The 13,945-nt window shown below is 39.6% G+C and overlaps 1 protein-coding gene across 1 annotated transcript in view; it reads left to right on the plus strand.

Moving 5' to 3' along the window:
- TCN1 (transcobalamin I (vitamin B12 binding protein, R binder family)) overlaps nt 1-13,677 on the plus strand; it is an 18,787-nt gene extending 5,110 nt beyond the window's left edge. The window contains exons 4-9 of the mRNA XM_006899849.1: nt 2,048-2,203; nt 5,411-5,601; nt 7,314-7,529; nt 9,090-9,259; nt 13,303-13,421; nt 13,616-13,677. Coding sequence (XP_006899911.1) covers nt 2,048-2,203; nt 5,411-5,601; nt 7,314-7,529; nt 9,090-9,259; nt 13,303-13,421; nt 13,616-13,677 — 914 coding nt within the window. The remainder of the gene's footprint in view (nt 1-2,047; nt 2,204-5,410; nt 5,602-7,313; nt 7,530-9,089; nt 9,260-13,302; nt 13,422-13,615) is intronic.
- The last annotated feature ends 268 nt before the right edge of the window (nt 13,678-13,945 follow it).

Below are 13,945 nucleotides of genomic sequence, written 5' to 3' on the forward strand. Positions count from 1 at the left end.
ACACACACACACACACACACACACACACACATACACACACACACACAAAATGATAATATCTTTCTTCAATGACTAGTCCCTCCTGGAAATATGCCCAAAATATGTGAAAAGGAGGTTTCAAAATCTTTGCCTCCAAGGAACAAGCTGATTTCACCCTCTCCAGGACAGACAAGTTTGTTCTCTTTATGGTAGTCTGTGGTATGTCCAGTACTCTTCCCCAGCACCACAATTCAAAATCACCAATTCTTCTTCTGCCACCTTTAGTCCTAATATACTATAGAGGTAAGGAAATCTGGGTGTATAGACATATATCTTGAACCAGCAGTCAGGAAATTAAAAGATGAATTGCACTGGGAAAATCTGTTGTCTGAGACCTCTCCAGAGTACTGAGAAGCAACAATGTCAGTCTAGAGACTGAGGTGCACCTGGTCCAGGTCTTGGTCTTCACAATTACTTGCTATGCAGGAGGTAACTGGACAATGAGTAAAGATGACAGAAGAATTGATGACTTTGAGTTGTGGTGCTGGAGAAGAGTCTTGAACATACCATGGACTGCCAAGAAAACAAATAGGTCTGTCTTAGAGAGGGTGAAATCAACTTTCTCCTTGGAGGCTAAGATTTTTTTTTTTAGACTCAACAAAATATAAATTTATTAATCTACTACTGCTTTATGAAGTTACATAGATAAATGTATTCAACTGTCCTTCTATACACTTTTAGCTACTGGCTTGTATGTTTTTCTTATTTTTTTTTAATTTTGGTCATTTATTTTTCATTTCAATGAACATCTACAGAGAATTTGGGAGGCTAAGATTTTGAAACTCCATCTCACATACTTTGGACATGTGGTCAGGATGGACCAGTGGGTAGATGTGTCAGAGTCAGTGAGACTGGCTCAGGATAGGGCAGGCTTCACAGCTGTTGTACTTAGGGTCACTAAGAGTCGCAGGCAACTCGACAACGATAACAGACATATATTTGTATACTATGTCAGGTCTAGTTTAAGTGTGGCTTTTTAAAATATAATCAATTTTAGCAAAAATTGCTGATGAACATATACCATTGTGTCATGAGTAGCAATGAATCTAGTGCCAGTTCTGATCATTTTTTATTATTTTTTTTATTCTTTTTAATGAAAGTTTACAGAAACTTGTGATTTCTATTCATTATGGTTGTACTTGCCAGTTATGATCATTAAAGAGTAATACATTTGTCTCTGGGGAGAAACTGTGGCTTCTAGTGGGTTGTTTTTATTTTCTTTTTACTCAATACGTAACAATGATTTATTCAGTTTTTCTCTTCCAAACTCGGCTTCCTTTGAAATGTCCTCCAAGCATTGATTTTAGTATATGGCTCTTTAAAATACACTAGGCTTGAAGGTGGAAAATCTGTATTCTATCTAATCCTAGATCTGTGACCATACTAGGACAGTGTCTTAATCTCTCTAGTATTTAGCATTCTCTGTTATAAAATGAAGAGAATTTTGTTGAATTTTTGTTCATTGTCATCAAGTCAGAACCAACATACAGTGGACCCTCCAATGTGTTTTCAGAGGCTGTAATTGCACAGATTTCTTGTCCTTCTGCCAAAGCGCAGCTGGTGGATTTGAACTATGTGCCTTTAGGTAGTTGTTCAACTCCCTACCCCCTAGGCCTCCAGAGTTTCTTGTTAAATTTGTTGTTGTTATTGTTGGTAACATCAGTTGGAACCCACCCACAACTGACCCTCCAGTGGGTTTCCAGAGGCAGTAAATTGCACAGGAGGAGACTGCCCACCCTTCTCCCGCAGAGTATCTGGTGGATTTAAACCACAAGCCTTTGGCTTTTAGCTCTGTTCATTAGCTCTAGGCCACCAGAACCTATGTTAAATTAGTGGTCCATAAAAGTCTTTGAACTTCTCAGATTTCTTCATTCTCTTCCTCCCCCATGATTCACCTCTCACTAAAAGTACACACATATGAGTAGAATAGAATAAAGAAATAGAAATGAAATGAAAATCTGTTACTCCATTATCATTTTCATGAGTAAGTTTTCCTTCTTTCTTCTAGAAGCTCACGATGGCAATCCACTAACAAACTACTACCAGCTCAGCCAGGACGTCTTGGCCTTGTGTCTGTTCAACAGGAACTACCCTGCCACAAAAATCGCTAAATTCTTCACTCCTGAAAACAAAAACTACTACTTTGGTGGCAAGTTCTCTGTAGGTGAGTCACTGGGTTCAATTTACTAGACACCAAGGACAAAATCACTAGCAGATCTTGGCTTTTTGGGTTTTCAACCACTACATAATTTTATTTATTTTTCTTCTATGCACGTTACCTTCACTCTTCTGAAAAGAGTCATTTCTGTTTTGAGAAGAATGAGTGTTCAGTAGGATTTAAGTGTCTTGCTGCATGTGGGATATTATAGCAAGACTTGGTTCCTGCTCAGTGTTCTTTACTATTTCTTGTTATGTTGATTCTTGAATTTCATTTGCCCACCTGTAAAGACACTAGTGATAATCTTCATGTAAAACATTTTAGAATAGATGGAGAAGAGAATCGTCGATGATTTCATCTTGCTTGGATCCGCAGTCAACACCATCAATTCCAGCAGTCAAGAAATCAGAAGTATTGCACTCAAAAAGGCTGCTGTCAGGGACCACTCCAAAGTATTGAAAAGCAATGATGTAAGCACAAAGCCTAGGATGTGCCTGATTCAACCACGGTCTTTTCGGTCATCTGCTATGCGTCTGAGAGCTGGACAATGAGTAAGATGACAGAAAAAGACTGAAGCCTTTGAGTTGTGGTGTTGGAGAAGATGCTGAGTGTCCCACAAACTGCCAAAAGAACAAACAGATATGTCTTAGTGTGCAGCCAGATTGCTCCTTGGAGGCAAGGATGGTGAAGCTTTATCTCACGTACTGTGGGCATGTTGTTAGGAGAGACTATTCCTTGGAAAAGGACATCATGCTAGGAAAGGTGGGTGGTCCATAAAGGCGAAGACAACCTTCCTTCAATGAGATGGACTTTCGCTGCTGCAATGGGCTCAAGTTTATCAGAAATCATGAGGACGGCACAAGATAGAACATGATTTAGATCTGTTGTTCATAAGGCCGCTGAGTTGAATGTGACTTGACAGCACTTAACAACAACAAGATGATTAGAGAAAAGAAATGTAGTAGTATTTGTTTCTCTATAAAGCTTGCCTTTTCTCTAATTTATTGACACCACTGGGTGGGTGGATTAACTTGAACAGCACAACCTTTCCACTGATAAAGTCTAACATTTTGAGCAACATTTTTAAGAAGATAAGGGTGAGAAACTTTCTGGCGGGTGAGCTTGTTACTGTTTTTGCGAGGTGCTGTCAAGTCAGCTCAACTCATGACGATCATTCGTTCAGCAAAATGAAGCATTGCTCCGTCGTCATAATCTCCACTGGTTCAAGCCCATCGTTGCAACCAGAGTGTAAAGCCATTTGGCTGCAGATCCTCCTCTTCTTCTTTGATGTTCTGACATCACCAAGCTCGATGTCTTTCTCTAGAAGCCGATCCCTCCTAATAACATTCCCTGAGTCTGTGAGATGAAATCTCACCATCCTACCTTCTGGCTATACTTCTTCCAACAAAGTTTTATTTGTTCTCTTCATTGTTTGTGTTACCTTTGATATTCTGCTGCAAAACCACAGTTCAAAGCCCTCAATTCTTCTATTTTCCTCACTCGTTGTCCAACATACATATGAAAATGAAAGCACTAAGAACATGGAAACAGCTCAAGTGTCCAACCACAAACAAATAGACTGAGAAATTATGGTACATTCACACAATGGAATACTATGCAGCACGCAGGAGCAATAACTTTGTAAATTATTACCTAACTTGGAAGGTACTGAAGAGCATTATGCTGAGTGAATTAACTCAGTCACATAAGGATAAATATTGTATAAGACCATTATTGTAGAATGAGTATAAGGATCCAGGAGGGGTGGGAGAGGCTGGAAGCAGAGGGCTGTGGATGTGCAGGGGGAGGAGGGAATTAATCATTAGGTTGTACAATTTGATGGGTCCGGGGGTGAGGGAAATTGAAAATATTTGTTCAAATTTGTATTTGAATTTTGTAAATAAACTATTAGAAAATTTTTTTTTAAAAATAAATGAAAACAATGAGACAATATCTTCCTGTGCCAATCAGATCCAATTTGATGGTACATGATAAGAAAACAAATAACAACAACAAAAAAAAAACAGTGAAAAAAAAATGAAAGCACTATGGTTTGGGTTACGTGCACCTTAGTCTTCAATATTACATCCTTGCTTTCTAACCTGTTAAAGAGATTCTTGGCATCACCTTTCAGTTCGATGGTACACAATAAGAAAACAAACAAACAAAAAATAGTGAAGAAAAAAAATGAAAGCACTATGGTTTGGGTTACATGCACCTTATTCTTCAATATTACATCCTTTCTTTCTAGCCTGTTAAAGAGATTCTTGGCATCACCTTTGCCCAGTGCAAACTGTGGTCTGATTTCTCGAGGGCTGCTTCCATGGGTGTTGATTGTGGGTCCAAATGAAAAGAAACCATTGGCAACATGAATATTTTCCTGGTTTATCATGATGTTGTTTGCAAATTCCTTCTAAAGAAGTTATGTTGGTATTTGCTCCTGTGGATGCAGATCTGTCTGCTTGCCTTTTCCCAAGAAACTCAAAGCAAATCAGCATCCAAAACTTAGACAGTAAAGAGAATATGAGGCTTCTTATACTCCTCCCACCCCATAACAGAGGCAAAGAGTCCCACTTAAAAGCACAGGAAAACCAAGTGTATCCATCCAGGAAAAAGAGCCTCAATCCCCCTTGCTCTCAAATTCTTGCCCCATCCCCCCTTTAAGACTGTTAACTGGAGAGGAGTCTGTTAAACTGGAAAGTAAGAACCTTTGGGAACCTTACAGATGGTATCAGTTTAGTGTATTATCCTGTTGGGGTTTTTTTGTTTTCGTTTGTTTTTTTAATATTCTGTTGGGTTTTGATGTTCTGTTTTGTGTGGCTTGGGGTTTCCCCTCCCCACTTCCTTGAATATATAAGTAAAAGAAAGAAAACATGTGAGCAGCCAAGATATAAAACTGGAAAACTGCCCGTGTGTAAATACCCACACCTTTGTATGTGATCATGGTGTGAGGTTTTAAATAAAAGGTGTCAGGCAGATATGAAAACTCAGCATAGGAAGAACTCGTGAAAGGTTTGTTTGATGATTACTGGAGAAATGATTGTTCTGTCTGGAAATCTTTCCCTCTCATCACCAGCCAACATAATCAATCATTCCAGTTTATCCGGGTCTGTTCCCATTTTAGCACCAAAAGTTCCACATCCTGGGTAAACCTCAGCCCGGAGAAATTAATGCTGTTTGACCACCCATCAATAACTTTTTTTTTCTTTCAAGATACTGGTGCGATGGCTGTCCTGGCTATGACTTGTGTAAAGAGAAGTATAAAAAACCAGCAGATCAAAGCAGATGAAAACACCTCATTGAAAATCAGTAATAATATAGAGTTACTGGTAAAAAAGATTTTGTCTGAAAAAAAAGAAAATGGTCTTCTTGGAAACATATATAGTACAGGAGAAGCAATGCAGGTGAGTCCAAGTGTAAAGCAGAAGGCCAAGAAGGGGTCTCCATCGCTTCGTCTTGGCCTCTCTAGTTTTATCCATTCTCTGTTTCCTGTACTAAGAACTTTCATTGCTTCATAGGTGGTTTTTGCCCCTCTGCTTAAAAATGTACTCTTCTCACCTTCAATTTTTTCCTCTTTATGTCCACTGTTGTGTTTCTATGATGTATTCATGACTATAATATCTTCAAAGTCTATTTTTATTCTACTACAAATTATGTATTGATATGTAAGGTATAATTTCACACTTTGTTAAATACCAGTTTGTGATTTTATTTTTACCTCCTAGTTAGATTATTGCTATAAAAGAAATAAATGACAGTGTTGGTAATAGCATCTAAGAACAGCACAATTCTAAGTATTATACTCCATTAATTCATCAGCAAACACCAACAGCCCAATGATAGTGGCATAATTACTGCTATTTTCTAGAATAAGGGCATGAGTCATAGGAATATCAGAAATGTGTCTGAGATTACAAAGTTGCAAGCAGTACATACATAGATGTGATGAAAAAGAAGTAATTCATTTTGACATTCACACTGTTGGTATCTGCACTGTATTGCATGTATTTCCCAAGATCTGAGATTTTATTCATTGAGTTCTTCAACTTTTGGAGGAATAAATTAAAAGAGAGGAAGATTCACAGAAATAAAATATGTATTTTCACACTAAATCTTTAGTGCACATAGTTGTTTGCCAGACGGAAGCAGATGAGAGGCCCTTCTTGGAGAGGGACTCAAGGACAAAGAAGCATAAAAGACTATTCAGTATCTTAGGAAGATCAAGATGCTTCTCACAGTCAGTGTTAGATGCTCACACAGCCTTTCTAGGCCCCCAGAGCTCCCGTTCCTCAGTCTCCTGAAATGGGGAAGAACCCTTTCTCCTTTATCACTAGATGGTTTTCCTTACGGCATTGATTATACAGAACCTTTACCAATAGTTTACCCATCATCAGATATTTAGTGAGTGGCCCCTGTAATGACCTGTACTAGTCCAGTGCTGGGGATACAAAAAGGAAGATGCCAGAGAGCAGCTGTTCTCACTGGGAATATTGCATTTTGTGTCCATTCCCCACCTCTCTGCACCCAGACTATTTCAGAAACTTATCAAGGGCAGGAAAGTTACTGGTTATCTTTGAAGCCATCATCTCTCCTAAGATGCCTCTTACTGTAGTCAGTGCTCAAGAAATACTTATTGAATCACAATACTGTCTCACAAACAATTCACCTACGTTACAACATGCCCACACATGGAACACATGGAAATGATGTAATGAAGTAAAACAGTCCGGCATTGTGTGCATGTTGGGTCAAAACCTCCATCTGTCTCTCTCACTGCCGTTGAGTTGGAACTGACTCACAGTGGAGCCTCCAGTGGGTTCAAAGGCTATAAATTACACAGAAGGCATTTACTCATGTTTCTTCCAAGGAGCAGCTAGTGAATTTGAACTACCTGTCTTTGGGTTGGCAGTGCAACTCCTTACCTACTAGGCCACCAGAGATCTCTGTTTAAATATCTGTAAGTGTCTATATGTTGTAAGTAAATACAAGTCTATGCAAGTTATAAGTAACTATAGTAACTTAGACATAAGGTCCTTAATTGAGGTTCATTCATATGTTTGTGTGTGTGTGTGTGTGTGTGTGTGTGTGTGTGTGTGTGTTCCCTTTCTCTCATTAGGCCCTCTTTGTCTCATCAAAATATTACAAAGAAAGTGCCTGGAATAGCCAACAGACTCTGGCCACGGTGATGGAGGAAATTTCTCGGGGAGCATTCAATATCCCAATTGCTGCAGCCCAGCTCTTACCTGCCATGATGAGAAAGACCTATTTGGATGTTAACAAAGACTCTCCTTGCGTCTGTGGTTCAGGTACAATAAGCATACAAGGGGAAACGGTCTTGTCTTTTGACATAATCCTCAAAGCACACACGACCGAGCTGTCCTCAGGGTTGGCTTATCAAGAACCACCAGATAAACATTCTAGAGCATTCCAGGTTCCAGTCAGTCCTCAATACGTCATCAAGTGCAATACCAAACCGAGGGTTTGCAAGGGGCCTTCGCGTTCTGGAGATCATGAGGAAGGCTCAGGGTAGGCAAGGGTCCCCCAAGTTGTTCACAGGTTGCTAGGAGTCATAGTTGACTAGACCACTCCTGAACCCTAACATCATCTCCCAGGGGGTACTTTTTGATTGCTTCATCTAGAAAGAGGCTCTGAGCATCATTCCTGTCCCAAAGAAGTAGCACAGAAGATCTCTATTTTGCTTTACTTCCCATCATCCTCAGTGAATGAACTCTCAGGGGCATGGTTAATACGATGGCCATATTCTCAGAAAATTGGAAGGTGGCTTCTTAATTTAAACTACTAATTTTGCAAGCAAGACAGAGATCTTTCCTTTTCTCTCTCTTCAGCCCTACATATTTAATCTCTCCACATCCATTTTCTAAAGTAAAGAGTAAGAATGATTACCTAACCAGTTTGGGGGTTATTATTATTAATAATAATCATTTTAATGAAAATTTACAGATATTTTGGATTTCCATTCATTCATTGTTGTACTTTTCTCCCTGCCCACCCTTCCCCTCCAGTTCGTTCTCCTCTTTGAAAAGTAATAGAAAAATTCTTTCACTGTTATACAATTCTTCCCTCCAAGTCCATTCCACCATGCAGCCTTCCTAACCAGTTTTTTTAAGGCTCGGATGAGAAAATCCACATAAAATGAATAGTACAGTGCCAGGCAGGTAATATATCTTCAGGAAATATTAAAAGCAAATAGAGGGGAAATGGCAAGCACTACTATATTCTATCCCAGTGCAACTAAAGTCAAAAGCTTCTATAAGAAATGAGAGTTCTAAAAAAAAAAACAAGAAAAAAAATTTTTAAAAAAAAATGGGAGTTCTGGTGGAAGAAGGTGGAGGGAACCACGAGGACAACCGAGACGAGTGGGTGGATGAGGGAAGAAACAGACGTGGTGCGATGGGGACTCAATGAGACACGGTGGTAAAAACTACAGGTTCACAGTGTTTCATTATATGTAACACAATGTGTAGAAATGATTGTATAAAACAAAATATGCATGAATGAAATAATGTTTGGAAATGATTGTATAAAAGTGATTGATTGTATAAACCACCATTTTTAAAAGTTATGGAACAAATTAAACCCAAACAAACAAAAAAAAAAAAAAATGGGAGTTGGAGCAACCGAGTGACTTAAATAGCTGCTAGTTGATCTAAGTGATATTTTACAAGCTGCTGAGTCTCTGATTTTAACTCCTGGCTTTAGTCAAATGATGCATCTGCCCCTAAACTAATGGCATTTACTCCTTGTATAAAATTCTGGGCACACCCACAAAAAATAATGAGAAAGAGCAAAGCCTGATGGGCGAATAAAATGCATCATTTTCTCGTATTCTGAACATTGCTCTCTGGTTTTCTGTCTGCTAGATCACAGTGAGCCCAGTCCTGGGTCTGTGTCTGTGACACCTACCAAGTCACACTCCTCTATTGAGGTTTATTACACGGTGAGAATCAACGAGACGTTTTCCACCAATCTCAGCGTGGCAGCGGGGTCTGTCTTCCTAGACGTGATGGAAGCAGCCCAGAAACAAAACAAGACTGTGTTTGGGTGTGTATGTATATCATTCAAGCGGTTCCCTGTGCATTTCTGCAATCTCATTGCTAGGATTAGTTGAGTACAATGTGTATTTAAAGCATATCTTATTTGCTTCCTCAGTCTTTCTCTGCACCTCGTGGCCGTTTTTGAAAGGTGAGATCTCTCCATTCCTAGCGCCCTTCATTGCCTTCCAGTTGACACCGTCTCACGGCAACCCTAGGCGGTAGAACGTAGAATTGCTCCACACGCTTTTCTTGGCTGTCATCTTCGCAGGAACAAGTTCTGTTTCTCTGCAGCACCGCAGTGTGGGCTGGAATCACCAGCCTTTAAATGGAATACAAATTATTGGCACCGCCCAATGACCCAAATATATAAATTGATAAGCCAAATATAAGCCTCAAAAATCAAACCAAACCCATTGTTGTCTAGTCATCTCCGACTCATAGTTACTGAGGGAGCTCTGGTGGCTTAGTGGTAAGAAGCTGCACTGCAATCCCGAAGGCAAGTGGTTCAAATCCACCAGCTGCTCCACAGGAGAAGAGTGGGTGGTCTCTTCCCTTGGGATTTACTGCCTCTGAAAACCCACTGGAGGGAGGGTCAGCTACAACAACAACAGCTATAGAGTCTACTTGAACTCACGGTGACCCTCCACTGGTTCCTGAAGCTGTAAAACTTAATGGGAGTAGATGGCCCATCTTTCTCTCATGATGAGCATCTGTAGAATCTGAACTCCCACCTCTTAACATGTTTTTGTTATCATTCTGGTATTGCCCCCACAATATTTTTATATTAAATTATTTCCTTAATGGAGGTCCCCTTTCAACAAAATTTCCTCTTTTTTTTTCAGAGACAAAGCGTTTTGTTTTTTTTATTATTCTGAGCAATAGGAGCAGACAGAATAAGCTTTGTGTAAAATTTCCAGTTCTTCTGGTGTAAATCAAAGAGGTCCAGGTGATATCTGCACATTATATGGTTGTTGTTGTTGTTGTTGTCTGGCTGTCCAGGCAGAACCAATTCACACCTGAACTTACAGTGAGTTTTCAGAGGAAGTCAGTTACACAGGAGGAGATTGCCCTTCTTTTCCTAAAGAGCAGTTGGTGGATTTGAACTCCTTGCCTTTAGGTTGATAATGCAACTCTTTCCCACTAAGCCACCAGGTTGCTGTTGTTGTTTACCTTCAGGTTAGAACTGACTCATAGCTGGACCTTCAGCATGGTTTCAGAGACAGTAAATCACAGGAGAGTAACCAGTGGATTTGAAATATGCACCTTTGTATCGGTGGCACAGCTCCTTACCACTAAGCCACCATAGCCCTAACATAGTTGTTGCTGCATAGCATGGAGTCACTTCTGCTGGATGGACCCTCAGACATTTTGTGTTTAGAAGAGTGTTTTGTTTTGTTTTTTTTTCTATAATTATATTTTATTAATTTTCATAAACATTTACAGAGATTTTGGGCTTCCACTCATTCATTGTTGCACTATTCTCTCTACCCTCCTCCCAGTTTGTTCTTGTCCAAATGCCACAGTGCTTGTCAAAGCCAGTTCTGATCAATCTTCTTTGTCAGTGTATCCTTTGCCATTCCCTATCACTCCTCCCTGAGAGAGACTTCACCCTGAGTCATAAGGAAAAGGGCACGGCGTATTCTCTTAGCTACTTCCTGCTGAAAAGGGACGCTGTGGGTTTCAGGGTGAAGATCTTCTCTCACTACTCTAAAGGGCCCCTTTGGCAGTAGGAAGCACATAGACTATTATGGAGATTGATTTTGGAATTCAGATGCACTCTTATTGATTGTGCTTGGCTGTACATGTACATATCCTTGAAGATGTATCATGGGGGTGTTGCAACCTAGAAGACACAAATTTGACTAACAAGTTATAAGTACATGAGTCCAAAAATTATGGAAAAGTAAAAGAAAAGATTCTTTCATTGTTTTACAAACCCTCCCCCAGGTCCCCTCCACCATGCAGCCCTCGCTCTAGTCTCCTGTGATGACAGAAATACCCAGTTACATCTCTCTTTTAAACGGTTCTCTCCCTCCTCTGTTTCAGTGCAGTACACATTATTGAACCCATCTTACTCAGTCTCTCCCCAGCCCCAAGGACAGTCCCATTCTACAACAGTGGCATCATGTAATATTTGTCCCTTTGTGACTGGGATATTTCACTCAGCATAATGTTCTCCAGAGTCAACCATTTTGAATAATATTGCATGAGTTCCTTGTTTTTTAATGCAGCATAGTATTCCATTGTGCGAATATGCCACAGCTTCTCTAGCCATTCGTTTGTTGATGGGCACTTAGGTTGTTTCCAACTCCTTGCTATTGTGAACAAAGCTGCAATAAACATGGGTGTGCATATATCTGCTTGGATGTCAGCTATGGTCTCTTCAGGGTATATTCCCAGTAGTGGAATTGCTGGGTCAAATGGTATCTCTATTTGCAACTTTTTGAGAAAGCGCCAAACTGCTTTCCACAGGGGTTGCACCATTTTACACTCCCACCAACAGTGAATCAGGGTTCCAGTTTCTCCACAACCTCGCCAGCATTTGTTGCTTGCTGTTCTGTTAAATTTTGCTATTTTGACTGGGGTGAAATGATATCTCATAGTTGTTTTAATTTGCATCTCTCTTAGGGCTAGGGATTTTGAGCATTTCTTCATGTGTTTGTTAGCCATCTGAATGTCATCTTCGGTGAAGTGCCTGTTCATATCCTGTGCCCATTTTTCTATTGGATTATTTACCTTTATATTGTTGTGGTGCTCAAGTATTTCATAAATTCTGGATATAAGTCCCTTATCTGATATATTATTACCAAATACTTTTTCCCAGTCAGTGGCTTCCCTTTTTACCCTACTTGAGAAGTTTTTGGATGTGCATAGGGATTTGAGTCTTAGAAGGTCCCATTCATCTATGTTATCTTCTCCTGGTTGTAGCTTTTCCAGGATACTGGGAAGACTGTTTATGTTGTGGATTAGGACTTCTAGTGTTGTTCCTAGCTTTTCTGTAATGAATTTTATAGTCCTTGGTTTTAGTCCTAGGTCCATGATCCACCTTGAGTTGGTTTTTGTGTATGGAGTGAGGTGTGGGTCTTGCTTGAGTCTTTTGCAGATATTTTTCCAATTTTGCCAACACCATTTGTTAAAAAGGCTGTCGTTCCCCCACTTCACTGATTTCATCAGAAGAGTGGTTTTTAACTATTTATGAATCACTGATCCTTTGACAATTCAATAGTACAATGGATGTTTATCAACCATTCTAAACTATGAATATACACACACAAAACTTGGCATTGAACTTGAGATCTCACAAGCCATGCACCCCGTTGATCTCTAGATAATTGGTCAAGATCTCCTCTCCTGGCATAGAGAGGTCAATATTGAAACTAAGGTATTGACTTAAATTAAGATGTGTGGTGTCCTAAATCTAACAGATAATTTCTACATTTTATATCTAACAACATGGTATAAGATGGTATAAGAGGAAAAAGTAAGAATTATAAATAATATAAAATTGTTATGAAGGCTATTTTCAAGGGCTTCCAGGAAAGAGAGAGAAATATGACTAGAGAATATGAAATAGACATTGTGTTGTTTTCTGTAAATACAACATAAAATATGAAATTAATCTTTTCTGTTCTCCTTTCCGAAGACAAAAATCATTAAATAAGGTGCCTGTGGGACCTGAGGGTGCCCCTCGAGAGTGTTTTGACATCATCAAATTGTGGGTGTTTTAGCATCTTAGACAGTTATTATCTTGGAGTAAAATACTAGAAGTGTTGACTAGCTATGCAGAAGGTTAGTGAAGAAACCATAGACATTTTTTGCCTAATTTACCATGGAGTGTAGATTGAGTCAGAATCTTCTCATGTTTATGAAAGGGGCAGATTCCTCGCTCTGCAACCCCAACATAGAGAATCAAAATACCTGGAGCACTGCCAGGAAATCTGCATTTATTGCATTCAAGTCATTCTTAGCACACTGAAGCTTGAGAAACACTTGTGTAGGTTCTCCTGTGGAAACTCTGAGTTGCTGTAACCAGTCTACTCTTCCTCACAGCTTCACAATGGAGGAGAGTTCTTGGGGCCCATACATCACCTCTGTGCAGGGTCTAAGGGCCAACTCTAATGACAGAACTTACTGGGAAATTCTGAGTGGAGATACACCACTGACTCAAGGTAAGGAAGAGATTTGAACAAGTGCCCTGAGGTGGACATGCCCACAGCAGTCCGCTGGGGAAGGCTGAGGTTTCACGGGAAATGTGCCGAGAGATTGGGGAGATGATGAGTATCGGTGGTTCAGCACTAGGTGGGTATACGACCAATTATTAAAGCCATTGTGAAACCCTTTTCTTTGCCTTCTTATTTTCCAGGAGTTGGCAGCTATGTTGTCCATGACAGAGAACATCTGGAGATTCGTTGGAGCAAATACTAATAAATACAAACTTTCCTCAGTTGGATCAAATCCATTCGTAGTGGAAATTCACCTCAGTCCTTCCACTACCTTTATCTACAACACAAAGAATATTCAGTAACTTACACTTCTCTTTTTCTTCCTACTCAATAAAAACATTAATAACAGTAAAAAAAAGTTTTCATGTTTTCGAATGAGTTCATTTGTAAAAGGCATTAGTAGAAAAGGAAAGATCACTTTAAGAGAAGTGGAATAAAAAAAGATTAGAGCGTGTGTCCAATAAATTAGA

Source organism: Elephantulus edwardii, unplaced genomic scaffold, assembly GCF_000299155.1.
Source record: "Elephantulus edwardii isolate Elephantulus edwardi_28Jun2011 unplaced genomic scaffold, EleEdw1.0 scaffold00268, whole genome shotgun sequence".
NCBI classification, from domain to species: domain Eukaryota; kingdom Metazoa; phylum Chordata; class Mammalia; order Macroscelidea; family Macroscelididae; genus Elephantulus; species Elephantulus edwardii.